The sequence below is a fragment of the Lipotes vexillifer genome, unplaced genomic scaffold (genome assembly GCF_000442215.2).
Source record: "Lipotes vexillifer unplaced genomic scaffold, Lipotes_vexillifer_v1.1 scaffold570, whole genome shotgun sequence".
NCBI lineage: Eukaryota > Metazoa > Chordata > Mammalia > Artiodactyla > Lipotidae > Lipotes > Lipotes vexillifer.
Window position 1 is genome coordinate 2,070,291 of NW_006777801.1, and position 24,708 is coordinate 2,094,998.

General features: G+C 36.9%; 1 protein-coding gene across 5 annotated transcripts in view; it reads right to left on the reverse strand.

The window, feature by feature from the left end:
- Positions 1-24,708, reverse strand: part of RPS6KC1 (ribosomal protein S6 kinase C1) — a 223,850-nt gene that overhangs the window by 18,310 nt on the left and 180,832 nt on the right. For all 5 annotated transcript variants that reach the window (XM_007451293.1, XM_007451294.1, XM_007451296.1 and 2 more), the window contains 2 exons: positions 17,584-19,179; positions 17,223-17,312 (listed from right to left, as the gene is read on the reverse strand). In XM_007451293.1, the coding sequence (XP_007451355.1) occupies positions 17,223-17,312; positions 17,584-19,179 (1,686 nt within the window). The remainder of the gene's footprint in view (positions 1-17,222; positions 17,313-17,583; positions 19,180-24,708) is intronic.

The following is a 24,708-nucleotide window of genomic DNA, read 5'->3' on the forward strand; positions in this document are numbered from 1 at the left end:
CAGCAGGAACTTCAAAAATTATCTAAACCAGTATTAATTATCCTTTGAGTTACAGACTAGAAACCAGAGAGGTGAAATGCCTTGTCCAATGTCATATAGTAAATCAGAAGCAGAACTAGGACCTAGTTTATAGTATGATCCCTCTCCTAAGTAATCAATTGTTTTCAACTAAAGAAGGAGGATGTGAAATGCAAATTTACCCATTTTATTATTCGGAAGTACAGATAGATATGGTGTTTTAAGCCACAACTGAAACTACTGGCTAAGATGAGGGCTTTTAGAATATCTCCAAATTACAGTTTTATCTGTGTTATCCCTATCTCTCACCAGCACAAGTTACTGAAATGTAATACGAGTTTTCAGGTGTCATCCTTCAGTTTTCTTCACAAATCAGCAATAACTCCTCATTTCACCATTTTTGAGGCTTTTAGCTCTTAAGTCATGTTTGATGTCTTCTTGTCCTTTCCTAATGACATTCAATTAGTCACTAAGCCTGAATATATCTGCCCTTTCATTTCCATTAAACTGACAAAACACACTTATTATTTGTCTGCAGGTAGCCCAAAACTCACAACAATCATGTTGAAAAGGTTTTAAGTAGCTAGGTTGGAACTTGGACAATAATAAGTGGAAGTGGTGCTCAGGCACCCCAGCCTTTTAACCAATACTTAGTGAATCTACTGTGTTGGAGAACCAAAATAACTCATAACACAGCTCGAGTTTTAAGTCTTGAAGCAAAGGTCATATGGATCAGAAAAAGAAAAAAAGAGCCATTTCTATGCAAAATACTGAAATTACTCCACTTCAGCAACCTCCTTCCTTATCTCTGCACCTACTGTATTCTGGGCTTCACAAGGCCTATGTACAACTATACCCTTCACACCAGCTCCTACCCATCTTTCCTCCCCTTATTGTGCTACATGCCAAATCACAACCTCCATTCTCTAACTTAGCTGCTCTCAGCTAGGTGGTAAAAAGAAAACATAGATATTTCACTGACTCATATTATTGTGTGAATGACCAAAAGGCTTCCTCCGAGAGCCATCTGCATTCATAAAATAGCAGCTTGCTTGAAAAACTGAGAACTGTCTTACTATCTAACAATAGAGGTTTAATTATACATGTTTTGACACATGAATTCAATGAAATATTACTACGTAAGCATTTTAAATGATGTATTCAAACAAGGTTTAGGTATATAAGTAAATGTCTGGATATATTAAATTTAAAAAAAACAATAGAATCTTAATTTTTAAAATACATATATTTTTAAAAGACTGGTGGGAAAATGTAACAAAATGTTTTAGTGCTTTGCCTCTGGGATGGTGAGATTTTTATTTTCATTCTTATACTTATTAACCTACACAGATATCTAAGTGGTACACTTTTAAATGTATAGCAAGATGGCATGAAAACATTCAGGCTTGTTGGAGCAGGAAAGATGAAGCTATATAGGCCAGTCCTCCCTAAGAGTCTGTTTGCCTATAGTTTCCTCTACAACTTTACATTTGATCTTAGCCAAAAGGCCAAGAAGCGATCCTCTAAAACTTTAATGTATCGTATATTAGAGACAGCAGTGGACTAGGAATCAGAAGTCCTGGGTTAAGAGCCTTGAGGAATTCACTTGATCTCATCCATAACATGAGGGTGAGATCTGAGGACCTCTAGGTTAAATTCAGCTCTATAATCTTCGATTCTGATACTTAAGGATTCCCTAAAACAGTGATTTTCTTGAAGGAAAATTCCTTGGGGGCTCTCATTCAAAGTACTTATGTTACCCCTCCCAGATTCAAATACACTGCCCCCACCCCCATTCCCAAGCTCCCCATAGAGAGCCACCATCACCTTTGGAAGTGTGCTCTAGAAACTTTAAAAAGGATGTATGTTCTTAGAAACTTCAGAAAAGTAGAAGAAATTTACCATAGCCCTGTCATCAAATACAGCCTTTTGCACATTTCCTTCCAGTCTAAGGCAGGCAATGGATTACATCACTTCCCTGTTCAAAATTCTGAAATGGTTTCTCACTGAACATTAAATAACATTCAAATGTCTTGCTTAACCAGGCATGTATATATATTCAGGCCTCTATAATGAGGTCTCAACCTATCAAGATTCATTCAAACACGTATAAGCAGTACAAACTAGGTCCCCTGCTAGGCACTATTCCTCCACAGAACACTATGTACTCACCACATTGCTAAATAATGTGAAACTAAAATCAGTTTTCAGAGTTAATGGCTTTATTTTTAAATATCTTGCTCAAGAATTTAAGTTATGTCATTTTCTTTAATCATAAAGCAAGCAGCATATACTCCTTAGTTTTAGAAAGGTGTTACATGTTCACAACTCAAGACCCCAAATTATTGATCAGCCATCTGTTTTGAATATGCAACCTCCAAGTCTCACTTCCCGTGTCTGAAGGTTACTAGTAGGCACATATTGTAATAATGATAGTTGCAACAGCAAAACAGTAGCTAACATCCGTTGACTGCTTACCATATGTAAGGAACTGTGTTTAACATTGTACATGAATTATTTAAAATTTCTAAGCATCCTTACGGAGAACTTACTTGGGTAGAATGACTGGAGGAGAAAGAATACTGTATTTGCGTGTTCAGGGAAAAGAGGAGTGCCTGACCCAGTCAGCTCAGAGAAAGCTGTGAGGATCAGATGGTTTTACAGGGTCTAAGAACATGCCCTGAGGAGCTGTAGACTAGAACCACACCCCAGGTCTCTGCTCACAAAGGTTTGCTGTCAGAATTGAGCAAAGGGTTATTGTGGTAAGTCTATGCAATGTAGTCAGTGATTAATATAATTTATAAAGGGAGCTTTCAAATTCCCCTAAAGGTCCAAAGTGCCATCACCAGTGTAGCCTAGACCACCAAATGCTACACATTGTGCCTGCTTCCCATATCACTGCTGGGAATGTGTGCTGTGTGTGAAATGTGTCAGAGAGAGGAGAGAGGAGGGGAGAGAGAGAGAGAGAAAGAGAAAGAGAAAGAGAGAGAGAGAGAGAGAGAGAGAGAGAGAGAGAGAGAGAGAACACGCGCGCACGCGGTGGGGGTAGGGGGATCTCTGATGCTACCATAAGCACAGTGCATCCTCCTGAGCATCAAAGATTTTTATATGTGTGGGAGGTGATAGGATGTTGTTTTATTATTAAAAGAAACACAGACCCATTATGGAACAGAATGTAAACCTTGCATGGATCTGCAAGATAAAAAGACTTCAAAGAAACTTCAGGATCATATTATTAGTCTCGGAGGTCCCCATTTCATATCACCTCTACAGTCAGAAGTACTTGGGTAGAAAAGTTTGAGAGGCACTTCAGGAGACAGACAAGGTGTTATTCCTTTATTGGTTTCTGTGACATTGTTCAACTAAGGAGTCTAAGAACTAGGTTCACTGGTTTTTATGCTGCTTTGAAATCCCTCACAATTTTCTGCCAGAGTCCTTAACAGGTAGATAATGACCAACACACTGCTTCACATGTGGATTCTACAGTGTCTGACAAGCACCAGTCTGAACGTCCGGCAACACAGACAGTAGCAAGAGACCCAAGCAGACCCTAAAGTTAATTTAATTTCCATTTTCAGTCGGCTCGCTTCCTGGTCCAGGATGCGGGATGTACCACGTGGCACCTGATATAACTGCTGGTGACACCCTAGCACCATCAACCTTAGTCTACTTCACTCACTCCCAATTTCTTTTCCCATCTTTCCTCGATTTTCCCCTCTTCTTTCTTCCACTGACAGCCTGCTTCTTTCCCCTCGCCTTATTCTCTTTTTCCTCCCCACTCTTGGCTGTCATTGGTTAAGCTTTCTAATGGCACTTGGGCCTAAAGAAACTACTGATCCCATCTAAGAAAAACTGCTTCTGAAAGTCTGAAGACAACTAGGCTGAGTATCCTCTTTAATCTGACTGGGCTAATAAAGAAGGATAGCAACTCTGAAAAGTTAATTTTTTTCTCATGGAAATCTGGAAAAAAGACACTGAACAAGTTTTAAATCCATCCCCTTAACAGTGCAGCTTGAACCACTTCAAAATGACTTTATATTAAGGATTCATTAATTAATATGAAATTGACATCATGACCAACTGTCCTTGATTTTAATAGATAACTCTGAACTACAACAAAGAGTTCTATATTTAGATAAGATACAAAGAAGAACTTCCTAAGGGCTCAGGAAACAAATATTAGAACAACTGGAAGAAGATACTTATATAATTTCTTCTTTAGGGTTTTAAAACAGAATTTCACTTTTTTTTTTTTTTTTTTTGCGGTACGCGGGTCTCTCACTGTTGTGGCCTCTCCCATTGCAGAGCACAGGCTCTGGACGCGCAGGCTCAACGGCCATGGCTCACGGGCCCAGCGGCTCCGCGGCATGTGGGATCTTCCCGGACCGGGGAACGAACCCGTGTCCCCTGCATCGGCAGGCGGACTCTCAGCCACTGTGCCACCAGGGAAGCCCTCACTTTCTTTTAATAATCAGAATGAAAGATTTTGATTGCCTTTTCAACATCCCTTATAGATCAATAATTCTTAGATTAAAATTTTAAAGATACACCTTGAAATTGCATTGCCAAAAAGAAGACTGAGGTGGTGTTGCTGTCAAAACCAATACTCTAAATCTGCTTTACTTGCAAAATCTATACAAAATTTTAAGCGTAAGTCAAGAGTACTGATTCATATATAAAACTACATGATAGCTACTACAAACACCAGGTGAACAGTCAGGTATGTGTGTCCAAAGTCAAAAGCAGAGAATATAACGAAATATCAAATAAATTTGTGAGGGTTCTTTTAAAGTATAACATAGTAAAGCTGAGAAATCCCTCTAAACTCCCTACCTTGAATTTTTTAAATCTCTGGTGGGAAAAAAAGCAGAAAAAAAATTTTAAAGGATAAATTCTCCATTGCTTTGTCAATTTTCAAAATATTTTCACTATAAAACCCAGTGTATTCAGTTCCCATGCATGCCCCTTCCCCTGACACTACATTCTATATTTGCAGTTTCCAGGGTGGTAAAGCAGTAGTATCCTTATTCTCCAAAAGGACAGCAGGGCTATAAGCATTAAGCAAAGGGATCAGGGGGAAAAATAAACTATTCCCTAAGAAAACAAACAAACCCTCAGATTATTCCCACAAAAACTCAAAAAGAGACAGTGATATCAAAGAATCCTGAATTTTTGTCTTTGAATCAAAGAAATGTATTGACAGGGCTCCAGTTCTGCTACTGTTTGAGCCTGGCTGGGTATTTTAGCTTCTCTGAAAATGAGGACAGCCAGACCTCCAGCATTCTTTCTACCTGTAATTTGACAATCCTGAAAGTATTTTCAAAAGCACTCATGAGCCTTTCTCCTAACTTCTTCTCCCTCCATTAACCTAAGATGCCCAAAGAGTGGGATTATGCTAAAATGAGCCAGCGTTCCACATTCGCCCTTCTCCTTTCTACACACAGCCACCCTTCCTTTCCCTAAGAGACCTGGTGACAAGCAAAATGAATCAGTGTCACGAAATCTAACCGTTACCATCTTTTAATGTAATGGAGACACAAAATCAGCTCCAGGTTAGATTTCAACTCGCCCAAAATTTTTGGAGGACATCATATACGTGAGAACAGTTTAGTAAAATTCTAGAAATCCTACTTTACCACTATCAATCCTCATACTCTAACACAATATAGAATTTTATGGATTCATACTAATGATTCAAACTATCATAATTCACAAGTGAATAAACAAGTTTAAATAAAATAATAAAGATACCACAACGTAAAAATGTGCCTTGCCTACCTTTGTTTCACTCATGTGTAACACCTCATAGAACACTCTTCAACAAGCCAGGACATCTCTCAGAAAAATGATGCTGCCTTAGTAACCCATATTGTCAAAGGGCTTGCTAAAACATAGACTAAGAGAGTTTTATAGTCCTATGATAGAGTTTACTAAGTCTCCCTCTTACAGCCAAAAATAATAATGTTAATCTGACCCCAAAACTGTACTATAATAAGCCTTGCTCCTGAAAAGTAAAAGAGCAAAAAAACAGAAAGCCTGGACTCAGGAAACCATAAAATGTCTCTATCTGTACGAGAAGTGAAGGGAAAGAAGCAAAGTATACACTCTTAGACTTGAGAAAGTCTGAAAGACACTGGAGAGACCATTCGATCCGAGCATTACTGAGATCATGACATATACTATCTACTGGCCCAGGCCCTGCCTTTTAGGGCTATATAGTTTAAGCCACATGGATGTGTCAAAGACATGACTCAGAAATAACTGTAGATAATACTAAAACTATGATGGAAATTGTACAGAGAATTTTAAAAGCTGGAAAATGCATCTCAAACTCAAGCTTTATAAATGAACACCAACCTTCCTATAAAGTTTTATAAAGATGAATCACCCAGCTCAGTGCTTTGTGACCACTTAGAGGGATGGGATAGGGAGGGTGGGAGAGAGATGCAAGAGGGAGGAGATATGGGGATATATGTATATGAACAGCTGACTCACTTTGTTATAAAGCAGAAACTAACACACCACTGTAAAAAAATTATACTCCAATAAAGATGTTAAAATAAATAAATAAAAAATAAAAACAAAGGAAAAAAAAAAGATGAATCACCTTTTGCATTTTAAGTAACTGTGAATTCCCAAATTCAGAATTTACTTTTCTTTAACAGACATTACTGTTATGGTGCTTGATAAGTAAGGGAATATGATATTCTACATTTAGCTCTTTGATGGATTTGTTAAGGCACATTTTCAGACTGGTGACATCACTTGATTCTCCACTAAGGAAAAGACCCACACAGGTCATCACATCCTTCTTCTTACCTCTACCGATCACAACAAATAGCTACCCATCCCCATTCCAAACATGTTTAGAGACAATTCCATGGCCTCCCTCTGGCAGTATGTTCTACTGTTGCTGTCTTCCTTTCAGGATATGATAGGAAATACAGTAAATTCAGAGTTTTCTTAGAAGAGAATTTCAAATATAGAGAATTTCTATTTTAATTTAGAGCAAGTATTTAAATATTTCTCCCAAACTCTTTTCCTCAACTACACTTTTTTAAATAAATAGAATCTTAGATGCCTCATTTCTCTTCACTTTCAAAGTTATAGTAACTGTGGAACTGTTATTAAGAGGTCATATAAAACTCAGTGGAAAAGCAACAATTGCTGCAAATCATGTGTTTATATAATGGTCAAATTAAACCAACATTTAGATGTTGAAAGAATTAGTTACATAAACAATAGAGCACTTTATCCAAATACCAGAATGATGGAACAATTTTAAAGCCACACACCTACAGAATACATTAAAATGAGAGTCAACAGTAAGTATACTTTCGGGGGGGGGGGCAATATAGTTTCTAAATGCACAAGGCTTTTTTTCCAAAACAATATTTTAAATTTTGACATTAAATACCTGATCTCAAGGATTCCAACTCTCTCTTTTTGGAAAAAGAAAAAAAGTAAGAAAAATACATTAGCTTTTAGAATAAAAGAGAGCTCTTTGGTGAATAAGACAATATAAAAATTAAGCCACATTCTTATAAACCTTAAAATTAAGCACCATATACACTTTTATAGTATCAGAAAAAAAGCTGTGGTGTCTAAATTTTCCATAAATTCTTTAAGTGTTCAGTAAGATTTAAAACACTATTACAATTAGTTTGTTAATTTTTTAAGTTTTTTTTTTTTAATCTGATCTATCATTGGTGACATACTTGGACCAAGGGTAAAAGAACGTCTTTCTTCCGCAGTGAGCGTTCCATGTTAGCTAGAGCATGCAAACATTAGTCCTGTGCTCCTACACAGTCTTTCCCTGCGGCATCTGTTGCTAATTGAAAGGGACTAGAATTACAACATTCTAGTCAATTTCTCTCACCAGCTCTTGCTGTGTATAAAGATTTTCTATGCAGGGGCTGAGCATTAGTCTTCCACTACAGCTGATGACTAAAGAGCTAAGAGAAAGAAACACAGAAGAAAGCATTTCTTTTTTCTTTATATATCCAACAATACATGGAACTAAACTGTGAGAAGAGGGACAGCTAAGCATATCTTATGTTAGCTTGGTAAACTACAATTCTATAAACATAACTATTCACCTATAAAGTCTATTAATGTGTCCTAGTTAACCAATTGTGTATGTCTTCTGTTTGGACAGTCTCTTCTTTTTATACACATCTTCAAAAGTAGCTGTCAATATTAAACCAATTATGCCTTATTTCTAGCTCCTAGGCATAGTACCTGGCACATATAAGGCACTTAATAAATGTTTGTTGAACAACTATCTCCATCTTGTGTTTTGTAGCACAGTGCAATCAAAACACCTCCAAAGGCCTCGTCACATGCATTTTCTTTAAGTCTATTGAGCACAGAGATCTACATCAAGTCCTTCTGCACCCTTACATGTGGTAGGCCAGAAAGTTTTCAACATTATCGAAAGCATAGTCTGGCTGCTGGCTGAAACGCAAGAATGGAGGTCAGTCAGCTGAGGACTGCAGGAGTCCAGGCAAGAGATGATGGTGGCTTAAAATGGGGTGGTCTAGTGGGCACCTTCCAGGGCTCCCCTCTGCAGAGCACAATGACTGCTACAGTTTGTCCTGGCACGGATGGCATGCGGTAAAGAAAAGAAGCTGGAAAGCCCTGGGAGGAGGAAGACAGGACTGGGAGATAAGTCAAGGTTTCCCCTGTCCCTGTTCAATGGAAGGAATCTAGACCCACAATTACATGAAATGTGCTCCAATGGGTAAGCTGGCGATAACATATGAGTAACTCTAGAGCCTGGAATCTGCATTTCCTAGCCCATCCTTTCAAATGGGCATTTTGCTCCTTTTTTCTTATTTTATATTTATATTATATAGTTCTATTGACATTTCAGAAAATGCTGGCTGCCCAGTTATCTGTTCCACATTCCATGAAGTCCTTCAACATCATACTCAATCGATGATTCAAATGCCTTATTGGTCGAGTAGAGAATATGAACTGTTTAAAAGCTGCTGGTATCACATTGCTCTAACTCATGAGAGTGTGTTATCAGGGAAGACCAGCAACAGGGGCGAGCACTTTCCAGAGGGGAGAACCTGCAGCAGCTGGGGCTCAGCGCTCCTGCGCACGCCCCCCACGGTGATGGGAGAGAGGCGGTGCTGCCCCTCTTCCACACGCGTGCCTTCCTGGCTCATCCCAGTCTCTAAGCTTGCTTCCTGCTGCCACCACATGACTAATTCAGTTGGTTTTCAGGTAATCCAATTATATGAAACCCGGGGCCTTGGGTTGTACTGCGGAGACTTGAAAGTAAGTACTAATTCAGGCGAGGTTTAACAAAATTCTGCTTCTCCCACTACCCAGCTTTTAATTCCTCGTTGTCGTGGTGACCTGGCAACCATGTTCTGAGCTTTCCTACAATTATCTGCACAACTTGGGTCAAAGATCCTTGATTTAACTAGATTCAGCATTCCAGAGCCAAAAATTACTTGTTCGAGGAAGTTTATAGGTATCATTACTATACAGTTTTCTTGTGAGATAAACTAAGAAACAGGTAACTACCACATGACTTCTGGTTGACTGATTATAATTCTGAGCTCTGTACAATCTTGCTTACTCTCACCCTGCGTTTCTGGTAGGAAAAAAACCAATAGCATGCTCCATTTTCCATTGATCATATCACAACTCCATTCTGAATAGCCATCGGGTGTCACAGTGTTACCCAACCAAAGCCATTACAGTTGATTGATGAGAAAAAGGCTAACTGAAAATTGTGAAAATGACATGCACAGTTTTCTCTCTCTCCCCACTGCTCTGTTGCTGTGTTAGGCAGGCAGAGCTACATGCACTGCTATTAACAGAGCTTCAGGAATTCTATTTGCTTTATCACCGATTTCTTTAAAACCTTAGCATTTTTAAACATTTATTTGAAGGAATTATTTATGAATAATTGTTTAGAAGGAGTCAGCCCTGGTTACTTCCTGGAGATTCAAACTGACAAGATTTTACATGGTATAAAAACTGATGATTTGGTCAAAGTAACTAGCCAATAGTTCTGGTACATAATGTTGAACTCAGCATTACATCTTCTTTGTTAAATACCACAGGTAAAAGATAGTTCACTTTCTTCGTTATAATAATATGGTGGTGAGGCCAATTAACTGAACAGTTGCCAAAAATCCATTTAGACCTTAAAATTAAGAAGCATTACACTGCAGCTATTACTTAAAACAGTATCTAATCTTGAGTTCCTCTTCTAAAAAAAATTTTGTCCAAGACCATAAAGAAAAAGATGTAGAGTAAATAAGAAGTTAAAATTAACTTCCTTTGAATAATCTAAAGCCTGAAGTAAACCCCCTATTCCCCAATATCAGGTAGTACTAGGAAATGTACAGAGATACTGCTTTTATACAGGAGGGGTGAAATACAGTATCAATTCTTTCACCCTTATCAATTCTCTAGTTCTAACAGCTCAAGAATTTCTTCCCTTGAGAGGAATTAATGTGTTATTCATTAAGGTGCCGAATAACAAGGACTGAATACTCTGCTATTACTCTGTCTCATTCTCACCACTAGAGACAAATCACATTCTGGCCTGATGAGAAGTATGGTTTCAGAATGGGTCTATTTCAATATGGAGTGACCTTAATGCAGAGGTGAAGGTGACTGGCCCATTTTTAGGGGGTTTGTGAGGACTCCAGGATATACCCTACCTAGGGATGGATCCCAAGGCTTCAGACCCTCAAACATGTATAAAGTAAGCCTTTAATCTTCTTTCCATCAGAAGGGTCTTGCCCTTCTGGACAAGGTTAAGACTTGACTTGAACCTCTTTTTGCTTAGCCTAATATACTCATGGCACAAGCTTCATCGGTATACAGGGGTGGAGTGCAGCAGGGAATTTTCCTCAGTGTAAAATTTCCGCTATTCTATGGCAAAATTGAAAAGATACTGGTTCTCTCAAAGAAGACGTAGAGTTAGTTATATAACATTAGGAACTAAAGGCAAAAGATTAAAAGTACTTGCTAATCATTCGAGGAAAACATTAAAACATTTACTATGTACGTGGGAGCTACTGTTGAAGTTTTGCTTAAGGGTAAATCAAACAAAACAGTTCCTGTTTGAAACATAACGTTTAAATATTAACCACAAATATTTCATTCTTTTAAAATTATTTCTATAGCTCCCTGTTGCCTTTTTCTTCCTTCTCCTTTGGCGGAGGTGGGCGGGGGGAGACTGGACCAGGGATGTAGCCATATTTCCTGGTTATAACATTATTATTTCAAAATATACAGCTATATTCAGTTGCTTTCTCTAGCAACTTCACATGCCTAAAATGAGATTCCTCACGCATGGTGAAGTTACCCAGAACCCAGAAATTCTCAGATCTAAATGACTCTTTCTTCTGTTAAACAGCTTTGTTTGTTAAAAATCTTGGCATTTAAATTTCACCCTACTCAAAAGTTGTCTTGGCTTTTTTCCTGCAAATGAAAACAGTTTCCATAAATTCCTCATTTCCATATTATATACTTTATGTGCAAACTATAAATGAGTAAAAAGAGAATACTTAGAAAGTCCTCCAAGTGAAATAATTTTTTTAACCTTACTGATGTTAGACAGGAAATCAGTATTTATTTCTCGGCAGAAAAGTTCTTGCCCTTAATAAGATGGACTTGAATTTTGACATCTGTGATCTTCTTAATATTCAACAAATCTGTTTCGGATAGATATATGATAAAGCAAATATTATAGGATGTTAATTGCAGAATCTAGGTGATGGGTAAATATGGGTGTACAATTCTTCCGACTTTTCTGTATGTTTGAAATTTTTCAAAATAAAATGTTAAGAAAAAAGTTCTTAAAAATCTATTTTACTACTGGTAAATTAAGGCCTAAAAAGTCTTAAATAACTTGCCCAATGTCATGCAATGAGTTAATGGCTGATGTTAGAAAAATATTGAGTTTTGGTAATTCTCAATTTCATCGTAACATTCTAAAATCTTAAACCTATGATGCCCTCATGGTATTTTTAAACCATCCATGGTCTGAGTCCTAGATCTAATTATCAAATACATAACTATCACACAGAGCACCATGCTTAAAAAGCAACTAATCGTGTGTAAAGCACGCGTATGAAGAAAGGCAGGGGAGACTACGCCCCAAAAATATATTCATGGATTATTTGATAAAGTCAGGCTAGAAGAGCAAAGAGTAGTAGTAAGTAAATGTTATGCTCGAAAACTGAATTTTGCAGAGAGTTATCAGCATGATTTTTCTATGTTTCACTTTTCACCGTCAGCTGTGAGCTGTTTCCAAGTGTGAAATCGCCTAAGAGAGGAAGCAAAGCTGCCATTTGACATCTGGGAGTGTGGAGATTGGGCTGCGGTAGAAAGCACTTTGGACTTCTTCAATTTACACACATATTCACCTATAAATTCTCAAGTGTGAAAAGTATTCAATGAGAAATATCAATGTAAATTTCAAGCATTTATAAAGGCTCATAATCGGGTGGAAACTAAAGGTAAAGGACACACTCACAGGACACCATATCAACTTGTTAAGACTAGAACGGGAAACTTAAGTGATTATGTTAGCATAATAACTAACATATAAACAAGTTTATTCACTTGTCTTAGATTGCATATTAAACTTTCAAATCCAGTCTTTTGTTTTTTATGTGCTTAATAAGTTCTATTTTCTAGCTGCTTTTTTATGATGAGAGACGAGACTGCTAAGAAAAAAATACTGGTAAAAGAAAAAATAAATACTTTCTTGACATTTTATTTTTCCTTTATACTTAAAATACTATTAAAAAATTTATTCTATATTATGATAAATTAATAGTTCCAATGATAAAGCACATTAAATCTTCTAAATACATGTGTGTTTGTGTGTATATACAAACTGAAATAAAATCAGAGTAACTTCAAGGAAGTCCTCTGGAGAAGAATAACCAATTAATTCCAGTTATTCTATAATTCTCCAGATTATTCTATAATCTCTCATAACAAAAAAATAGAAGAATCTGTCTAAACATCTCTTAATAAAATATCTAAAACTCTCCTCATATGGAAACTAGACAGTGTTATATTTATATCGTCATGCTATACAATCTATTCCCACTTTGGGGACTATTTCTTTGCTCTTTCTTTCCTGAACTCCGTTCTGTGTTTCTGTGGTATGAAAGGAACCCATTTACCATGAATGATGTTTATTTAAAATAAAACCTTTCGAGAGAATCATCCTAGATAATCTAAGGATACAAAGTGAACCTAAAAGGAACGGCTTCTACTTTGAAAACAGGGCTGGGTTTGATCAGTGAATTCGTATTCTCAAGACCCTCTTGATGGGTCTGCAGCTGCAGCCATTTATTTGCTGGCTTTTTCACAGATGTAGACAGAGAAAAAGCTCCATGGTTTTTGTCTTTTTGTTGCTGGATTTATTTTCCTTAATATAAAAAAGTGGCAACTTTTTTTTAAAAGTTCTTCATTTCGCTGTAGAAACTTGTGAACGTCGGACATCCCTGGTAGGATACATCGTTGAAATGACTATGACTTTTAAAATCTAAGATCGCAAAGTTGGCAGAAACTACACTTAAATAACAGAAGGTGATCATTTGCATTTCAAAATTTATCTGTCTTGCTTTTCCCCTCAATTAGACCAAAACATGTTGATTCACAGGTTTCTGTGTGTGTGTTTTCTTTTTTAGACTTATTTATAGAGCAGAATAATGGCCCCCCTGCTAGTTTGGCATTTGCTCAAGTTTCTGTCCATGTAAATCGAATCTGTTACTGGAAATTTTTCTCAAAATATAAAGGCACATCATCCACAAGATAAAAAGATACACTGCTGATATTACAAAGTACAGGGCAGGTGGATAATGTTTTTAGGACAAATGTGTGATAAGGATTCCCAGGAGGGAGGCGTGGTAGGGGTAGAGGTTGCATGCTGTTCAAACAGAAGTGAATCGTTCTCATCATAATCTTGTGACAACTTTACTTTCTAACCAAACATCAGCTGCTTAACATGCTTTAGAGTTACTTGGACAAAAATACTAAGGTTAGAGTTGGGAAACAGGAGGGCAAGGGGATGTAGGAGGAGAATTACTTCAACCCTTAGTATTGCAAAGGACAGATCAAAAGATGACTTAGTACTCTATGTCCCTGTGTGTTCATTGATTTTTTTTGTGATTTTTAAGCATTGAAACATTAGCTTCTTATCATTGCTCCCACCCCTTTGAGAAGAGGAGCAAAGTCTACTTGTATTTCTATCAGTAGCACTGCTATTCAGTTTTGAAACAAACAGTAATTCACAAATTTTTGTTCCAATTCCCCTTGGATTATAAGCAATGGGCAGGAGTACACACACCTAACTGAGTTCTGTAAGTCTAGGTTTAAGACCATCTAAGTTAGAACACCAGCATCACTTTTCAATTAAGGTCATTACTGATTGAGTTTTATACTGTTGACAAAACAAATTAATAGGCCCAAGGAATGGAGAGACTTCCCACATTGTTCAATGTATGCCATAATACTAGAACACTTTTGTAACTCACAAAGCTTGAAAGTACAATTCTTTTATGCAAATAATTAAAACAAAGCCCTTCTTCAGACTACAGCTTTTTGCAAATGTTAGTGAAGGACAACCTGGACGATGACAGGAAAAATCCATTAATGGTAGACTGCCACCTGCTGGTAAACTATGAGAATTGTGATTTCTGGGAAAAAGCTTGAAAATTAGAACTTGGAAACTGATCGCTATTAAATTCACTACACAGAACTGTATTTCAGTACACAAAGTTGAAAGTATGTATTTGCTGATGTATGTAGTATGTAGGTTTTATTCCACATATATTATAATTCTCAGGAGGTCACATGCTATGAAGGTTAAAGTGAACATGCCTATAGTTTGAAGAAAAATAATCTGCTAGAAAGCCAAAGTACAACCTTACAGATAGTTTTCAACAAGAAAGTAAGACAAAAAATAGGGGAAAAAGAGTCAGTTATAAACATTAAACTTCCCCCATAAACATTTGGTTTTGATGTGAGGTTTATACTGCACTTGACTTCAGGATTTAACAGGTTTTACTTAAAAGAACTCCCAGATTTAATTTTGATCCTAAAACCCTGAAATTCATTATAATTAACATATATTTATTTACATACATTGGTACCTAAAATGTTATTTATAATCAAATTAGAAAGGGGAAGGGTCTGTTAAAAAATAAACCAGATAACCATAATAAAGTGATTTCACTATGAAATTCTTTTGTTATCCCATTTACTAAATCATACTAATAAGGTTCCAAAAGCCAGGATAATATTATCTATTTGAGAAAGAAAAAAATGTAGGCATGCTCTATCACCCCTAGGAAGAAATAAAATCAAACAATCCTAATTTGGGGGATGAAAGAGGAAAGAAAAGAGTATAACAGTAAGAAGAAAATCTAAATCATTGTTTTCAGAAAATAGTTTTAGTATATTTGCTTTGCTGATTGAAAAACTGTGCTATTTCTCAATACAGAAATAATTCTTAACAATGAAAATGGTAACTAAAAACAATATAGCTCTTTGAATCCTAATTATAATCATTTCCCATTATGCAGGGAAACAATGTTAGCATCAATAATAACGCTAGTTTGCTAGTAAGCATTAAGTACTGTATTAGTCAACAACTAAGCGTATCATGTCAATACAATCAGCTTGAACCTCCTCTGAAAGCCAGAGGGTGACAAGTGAAGCAACTTTGGCCATTCAAAGAGGCTGAATGCTAGGCAAAAGGTGAACAAACTTTGGATTCAAACACAGCCCCATCTGCACTGATGACAGACAGAAACTAACTCAAATCCAATTCATATGCTTAAGAGACCTATAATTATCAGCAAAGGATCTAACACCCCCAGAAATAAATCTCTAATTTTAAAAAAACAAAGACAATACAGTAAAAGTAAGAGAAACCTGTTGTGTCAAATATTTGGTTATTTCAAAACAAGAAGAATATGCTTCCTAAAATTTCTCAAATATGGAAAGAACTCTTTAAAATCTGCTCTAAAATGCCAGGATGGCACATCACTGAAATCACAACATTGCATTTTTTTTATTTCAAATTTTATCCATTTTTAGCCTTAGGAATTTTACTCTTTTAGTCATCTACCTCTCACATCTTAAAAATCATCCATTTACTGGGCTTCCCTAGTGGCACAGTGGTTAAGAATCCGCCTGCCAACGCAGGGGACAGGGGTTCCAGCCCTGGTCTGGGAAGATCCCACACGCCGTGGAGCAACTAAGCCCCTGCGCCACAACTACTGAGGCTGTGTGCCACAATTACTGAAGCCCACGTGCCTAGAGCCCGTGCTCCGCAACAAGAGAAGCCACCACAATGAGAAGCCCACGCACCACAACGAAGAGTGGCCCCCACTCGCCACAACTAGAGAAAGCTTGAGTGCGGCAACAAAGACCTGACTCAGCCAAAACTTAAATAAATAAATAAGTAAGTAAGTAGGCAGTCCTCTGTGACTATGAATGGATAGACAAATGGATAAAGAAGATGTGGTACATATATACAATGGAACATTACTCAGCCATAAAAAGGAACGAAATTGGGTCATTTGTAGAGACGTGGATGGATCTAGAGACTGTCATACAGAGTGAAGTAAGTCAGAAAGAGGAAAACAAATATTGTATATTAACGCATATATGTGGAATCTAGAAAAACGGTACAGATGAACCAGTTTGCAGGGCAGAAATAGAGACACAGATGTAGAGAACAAACATATGGACACCAAGGGGGGAAAGTGGCGGGGGTGGTGGTGTGATGAATTGGGTGACTGGGATTGACATGTATATACTAATATGTATAAAATGGATAACTAATAAGAACCTGCTGTATAAAAAAATAAATAAAATTCAAAAATTTAAAAAACATCATCCAATTAAAGAGGATACTTAAAGGTCCTTTTAAACACTAAGAAGTTGACATTTCTATGAATTCATGGCCAGTTCTAAGAGAAGTATAAACCCATTTAACATCATATACTAACAAATATACATACACACATATACTATGGATTCTATAATGATTTTATCTCCCAAATTATCTTTTGTAAAGGGTTAAAGAGATAACCAAATCCAACATATTGTCAACTGCTAGTGAAAATACAACTTCAATAAAGAAATGAGAGCTGCCAAACTACTTTTCCAAGTGAAACATTTTAGGAGATTGCTCTAACCTGGGGCACAGTACATTCTCTCTATGGCATCGCTGTCACAGGAATCTTCAACCTCACTCCACCTGCTAAAATACGTTAGCTGAATGTGTCCTAAAAACAAAACGACAGGAGAAATCAAAACATTTTTCTCTTCCATTTTCTGCAGAAGTGAACTGTAATTACTCCTTTTGTAGCTAAAAACAGTATCATTAAGAATAATGGCATCATTAAGTACTAGAAGCTATTACTGGGGGTGAATTTGCTGCACTGATAATGAAGCTCTAGACAGGAAATGAAGATACTAATTACAAGATAAAACGCCTACTCAGTTAATTGGAAGCAACAGCGAATAAAAAGAAATGCATTTGCAAAAGTTCCTGACCTCTATCATTCAATAAGATGTTGTTTGGGTTCAAATCGCGGCACACAATTCCCTCTCTATGTAAAGCATCAAGGGCTACCACCATTTCAGCTGCCCATCTTTGAATACAGCCCTCTGGGATGTAAAACCTGGAGTTTAGTGCTAATTTTTTATCAAGGTCCTCAAAAATCTGATGTATTTCCTTGTCTCCTTCTAGTGCTAACCCACTCTCTGCCTTAGTCTCAGAGTCTCTCTGAAATACAGTCGGCTCCTCTTTAGCCAAATCATCAGTTTGATCTGTAAACAGCAATACTTCTTCAGTTTTTAAAGTGTCTGTATTTACGGTATATTCATTAGCACCTGAGAGTGGGTCAGAAATATGGAATAAGCTTTCTTTTGCGTTGTTTGCTGTTACTGCCGATGCAACCAAGCTAAGTCCTTGAAACTTAGAATCTGAACTGTGTAACAAAGACATGTCTCCCACATTACTATGATCATCAGCTGCTACAAATAACATCCCAAGATCTCTCTGTGCGTAGTGTTTCTCTGTGATACTATGGGATTTAGGCCCACAGGGATCACTCAGTTCCTCTGTGCCTTTTTCTTCACGTGCTTGGCACTGTTCAGTACTAAGCCTGAGGCATAAAACATCAGGGGTTTCCAACAGTTTACTTTCTATTATGCCTATATTAGTCTGTGTGAAATTAGTAGGTCCCATGGCTGCACCATCTTTCATTGGCTCCAATTCACCAGGCAGATTTACAAGAAGATCAGGCCTTCCTTCATCAGTACCACTGACATCATCAAAAGCAGCATCTTTAAAAGAAATAACCGGGACTGAGTCATCTGAGCCCCTGCTAATGGTGTCATGAGCTATAAACTCTACCTTGCTTTCACTAGTACTAAAACTCCTGGAAGTGCTGTCTCCATCAGAAAGAGTGAAGAATGGTTTCAAAGGCTCTGACTTTAGACTATACAATTTTTCTCCAAAATCAAGACCTAAGAGTTCACTAGTGCTATCCTTACTATCTATTCTAAAGAATTCCATGGGGCTGTTTTTAGATCTACTGAGGGAATCTGATGTTCTTGGAGAACTAACTGCTTCCAGGCCATCATCTCCAGGAAAGAACTTCAGCTCGTGGGCTGTCAGCTGTGTGCTGGGGCTGTCACCGTCAGCAGCAAGGTGTGCTGGGAAGTTTTCTATAGCTTTGGTATCAACATCATTCCTTTCAGTCTTTATGAAAGGCTCCTCATTCAAAGACCCTGGTTCAATCTTTTCTTGCCCATATTCATTGCACAATGTTAAATAACTAGTAGTACATTCTTCTTCTGAACTTGAGCCAGAATCTGGCCATTTTGGAGAGCTGTCTTGCCCATCATCATCTTGGTTGCTATCATCTTGAGAGCTTGGAGTAAGACTAGTCTTCAAAGGCAGAATTTTAAGCATGGCTCCACCATCACTTTCTCTGGATTCAAAGCTGCTGCTGTCCTGAGGACTAGATGTTGGCTGTTGCAGTTGAACTTCAGCAAGTGAAGATTTTTTCACTGCTTCGATGTCAAAGCTTTCTTCAGGACTTCTGTTTAGAAACTTACTGATATATGACCAGAGTTTGCCACCTGTGAATAAGCATAACCAAAAAAAAAAATTAAGAACACCAAATTAATGGTTACTTATTGAAGCCATTAGAAAAACAAAAAGTATTCTAATAATCAATTAAAAGCAAGTCAATGATACCCATTAATGTCAAGTATGCTGTAAGAAGCAATTTAATAAAATGCCTTCTTGAAGAATAGTCGAGCTTGGATTTGGGATTCACAACAAAGAGTCTAAATAAAATTTTTTCAATAAAAAAAAAACTAAATAAAATGCTTTCTTATTATTGCTGACTGGTGAGTACAGTTTCAAGCATATCTCCTAATATCAATTATTTTTAAAATGACAATCTATTTCTTTGAAGAGAAATTGGTTATAACAAATACTAATATGAAATTTCACAGCTAAAATTCTACTTTAAAGTTAAACATAATTTACTCTAGAAACGTCTATGTTCTGCTCGGTTTATTAATAATTTTTTCAAGCATGGCCACCAAAGCTCTATTGACTAGAAACAGTATTACCAAAACAAAGAATAGTTAAATTTGACTCAGAAATCTTAAAAACAGTAATTGTGGGAGCATACTTTGTAAAGATATAACTATTGCTCCCCAAAATAGGAAATAATACATCAAAAATGAAACCCTGTACTAACAAGGAGAAAGCAATTACTTTCAGCACTGTTTTTTTTTTTGTTTGTTTTGTTTTTGTGGTACGCGGGCCTCTCACTGTTGTGGCCTCTCCCGTTGCAGAGCACAGGCTCCAGACGCGCAGGCTCAACGGCCATGGCTCACGGGCCCAGCGGCTCCGCGGCATGTGGGATCTTTCCAGACCGGGGCACGAACCCGTGTCCCCTGCATCGGCAGGCGGACTCTCAACCACTGCGCCACCAGGGAAGCCCTCAGCACACTTTTAAATGTCATTATTAAACATCATATACCAAGGTGAACTAAATCGTAGGGGAAATAATCACTGACAGTCAATTATATGTGTAAAAAGGTCAGTGGAAGCATCCAAAATATCTTTCTCTCCTTGGCATTTCATTTCATTTCGAGGAACTCAATAAATACATAAAGCGCCCAATACTGTGCCCAGCATAGAGTAATGCTATAAAGGGTAACTGCCATAATATTAATCCTAGGATACTCAGACATCTTCTACCAGTGATCTGGTTAACAATCTTATCCAATTTTGATAATAATTAGTGGTATAGAACATTGTGGTGTTTAACTTCCCTCTTGCTTCTTCTTAGCTAACTTTCTGTCATCACTAGATTATACTCGGTGTCTCATATTTCTCCATATTCAAACTAAAGTTTAAAGATTCATATATGGCTTTGAAATTCACTCACTCACACACAAAAGAAGCTCTGCATCGATTCCATCTTTTTTTATTCTTTTGACAACAATAACCACATTCCTCTTATCACAAATACCTCCATTGTGGCACACTAACAGTAATGCCTGCCCTGAAGCTGGGGTTCTTGTATGCAGTCCAAATAAAATGATGTATATTGTTCAACTGTCCTACTGTGAGGACAGGACTAAGTCTTTTTCATCTTTATATATCTATTGCCTATACAGTGTGCAGGACATGATAGGCATTCACTCAGTGCTTGTTAACTCAAATCATAACTTATCAGAATGGGATATGCCATCACAAAGGAGACACTATCTATAGCTGTAAAGTTCCAGTGATCAGCAAGGAACAGTACCTAGTAGAGTTCTAAGAAAAGTTGCATTCATTCTTAGGCTAATTCAACCTGGATGAGCTGCTCAAATCTAAAATTGAATGTGCTTAAATTCTTTATTTTTGCTCTCCAAATCACTTCTTCTTTCTGACTTCAGAGCTACTGAGGCACAAAAACTTGGACTATTTTCTCTCCTTTGTTCTTCCTATATCTGACAAGTTTCCAAGTCCTATAAGATCTACCCATGTTTCCCACAGTCTTCCTCTTCTTTTAATTCCTTTGACCACTCTGTGTTTCTTGGAATAATGTTATAGCTACAACTAGACCACTACTTTCAGTCCTTCCTGTATCACTCTATCATACTAACTGCTGCCCAAGTAATCTTCCATTTTAGCACAGATCTTATCATGTCATTTCTCCAAGAACCCAAACCCTACCCCCACCCTGCCCACCTACTGAACGATGTACCAACTCCATATAGGCATTTGGACCCTTAGTAATACAGTATCAACCCATAATTTGTTCCTCTCCCTCAACTCATCACACATTTCACCTGAATAGAATTTCTCAACATATAACCCATGCTGGGCTGTTGCTCAAACTATACCTACCACTTAGAACTGTCTTTCCTATTAGTTTCCCCAATATCTGCTTGTCAAAATCCTACCCATTCTTGAAGGTCCTTCAGAATTTGTTTTATCAGTTTTTTTTACATACCCTCACTGTATACAACTCCTATCTTCTCAGAATCCTCTGTATCACTTCATCCCTCTTATGACATTTACAACATTCTATTTCATACTAATATTACTTTTATGCGTTCATTAGCTCTTTTACCATACTGCAGGGTTTTCATGACTGCAAGGAGAGGATTCTGTCTAGCATGTAAAATAATAGGAATTAAATATTTATTAAATTGAGTTATAAAAAGATGACATCTCTACAAATTTTTTGAAAACCTTAGGAAAACTTTATACAAATTAAAAATGTCATTATTTTTGGTCATACTTTCTTCTTATTCTAAAACAGATACATGGTTTTATTATTTTAAAAAAATTTAATATAGAAAAGGACACAGAACAGCAAAAAATTCAGAATATATAAATCACCCATAAACACTATTAACCATTTAGTACATTTATCTTCTGACTTTTCACAACTAACATCTTATCATAAACATTTTCTAATTTCATGAGAATATGAACTTGAAAGGCTATATAGCATATCCATGAGATAGAGAGATATGGTGTGCTTAAATGTTCCTCTACTGTTGGACATCTAAGTTGCTTCTAGTCTTTTACTATTAGAATTAAAATAATGTCTACTTTAGCTTACAAAAATACTTAACACCTCTGATTATTTCATCAGGACACAACACCAGAAATGAAAGTGCTATGTCAGGAAGTATGAATATCTTTAATGCTTCTGATATGTGTCACTAAATTGCTTTACAGAAAAGCTGTACCAGAATCCACTCCTACAAACAACGTGTATTAGTGCCATCTTCATAGCATCTTACCTATATTGGATATTAGCAAGTTTACCAATTTGATTAATCAAACATGGCATCTTATTTAATTCCATTCTTTTCATTATTAGATTAAAATTTTTTAATGTAATTGTTGGCATTTTCTTTATGGAAATTTGTTACTAGCCTAAAAAAGTACTCTAATGTGAAATATAAAAACTGTGCATTTTCAAGAGAGAAAAAAAACTGTTTTAGTTCTTTCCATTCCTTTTTGGGGGCCAAGTTAGATTTAATGCTCAATGTGGAGCTATAGGAACAAAAATTTGGTCCTATGACATACTTTTTTCAATTACAAAATCATGAAAACCACATAACTTACAAAAATACATAATTCCCATGAAGTTTCTTTCCACAGAAGCTGAGTTCTACTTTCTACAGAGTTAAGATCAGGCCTAATATACAAACTTACACAAATGTCAACATTATTATTGTAACATTAATAATATTAACCTAAAAAAAATCCTGTTACTGCTAAATCACAAAATATAAATAGAAAATATCTAAAATATTTATAATTTTTAATATTTTAAGAATATAAATGACACTTTTCTAAGCCCTGTTGAAGCACATAAAATTGTATATATTAGCTACTTTAAGCTATGAAAATAGCAATCCATGAGGTTTAATAAAAACTCTTTTTGTCTTTCTTTAGATTTTCATCTATTGGTTTTCTGCAGGATTACAAAGAAAATCTTTTCAATTTACTTGACCAGAATTGGAATTTAAATTTAATACATATGATAAAATATTGATGGACCCATGATCAAAAATCATCTTTTGACCCAGCAATTCTACTTCAAGAAATTTGTCTTACAAATAATTCTCAAAACAAAACAAAATTTTTAAAAAATGCACATATATAGGGACAAGTACTGGAAACAATTTAAACAACAGTAGACAGAGGACTACTTAAATCAATTATGGTAAATCTGCACAACCAAATACCTTGTATGTATTCAAAAATAAACAAACAGCAATATTCCAAACACTTAGTGTTTACCATGTACTAGGCACTATCGTAAGTGCTTTACATATACCAACTATTTAATCCCCACATCTACCCTCACATCTACCCTATGTAATTATTACAGTTAATTACATAATTATTATGTAATTCTTATTATCCCTGTTTTACAAATAAGGAAACAAAGGTATAGAAAGGTTAAATAATTTGCCCAAGGTCACACAACTAGTAAATTGTGAGCCAGCCTTCAAGCTAACATAGTCTGGCTCTAAGATCCTTCTTTCCCCCCCACCAACTTAATTTTTATTTAATTATTTATTTATTTTTGGCTGTGTTGGGTCTTCGGTGTTGCTGTGCGCGGGCTTTCTCTACTGTGGCGAGCGGGGGCTACTCTTCGCTGAGGTGCATGGGCTTCTCATTGCGGTGGCTTCTCTCGTTGCGCAGCACGGGCTCTAGGCGTGCGGGCTTTAGTAGTTGTGGCTCACGGGTTTAGTTACTGTGTGGCATGTGGGATCTTCCCAGACCAGGGCTTGAACCCATATCCCCTGCATCGGCAGGCGGACTCTCAACCACTGCGCCACCAGGGAAGCCCTGATCTCCCTGCTTTTGAGTTTGCCCTCCTAGATTCTATTTTCCACCAAGCAACCAGAGTAATCCCTACCTTGTCACTGCTCTGCTCAATATCCCCCAGGGTCTTCCTATCCATTCAGAATAAAAACTATGTTCTTAAAGTGGCCTAGAAGACCACACCGGATCTGCCCACCTGCCTCCCCACTTCTCTGATACCATTTCCTACCACTCTCCCCATTCTGCTCCAGCCACACTTGACCTTGCTGTTTCTTGTACAGCAAATACACTCTTGCCTCCAGGCCTATGTACTTGTTCCCTCTTGCCAAGATACTCTTCCCTCCCATGTCCACATCTGCTCCCTCTCTCATTTCCCTCAGGTCATTGGCCAAATGTCTCCTTCTTAATAAGGTGACCACTCTCTATAAAATAACAACCCCCAACTCACCCTTCTGGCATTCCCTCATATACTTACTTATGTATTTGCTTATTGTCTGTTCTGCCTCTATACTGCAAGCTCCATGTGGGCAGAGTCTTTATTTTGCTCACTGCCATGTTAGAGCTAAGCCTGTATCCCAGAGAGCACTCCATATATTTTTACGTGAATGAATTAAAAATGTTATGAAAATTAGTCCAAGAGACTCATGTGAATCATGAATAGTTCTGTTACGCAGAGGGGAGTTAAAGCCCAAATCATAAATATTCAAGGATTCATATTATGGAGAAAACAATTCTTCAGTGTTTACTTTTTCAGTAATAGCTATTCACGTATATGAAAGTGATGATATATGCACAACCTCCTA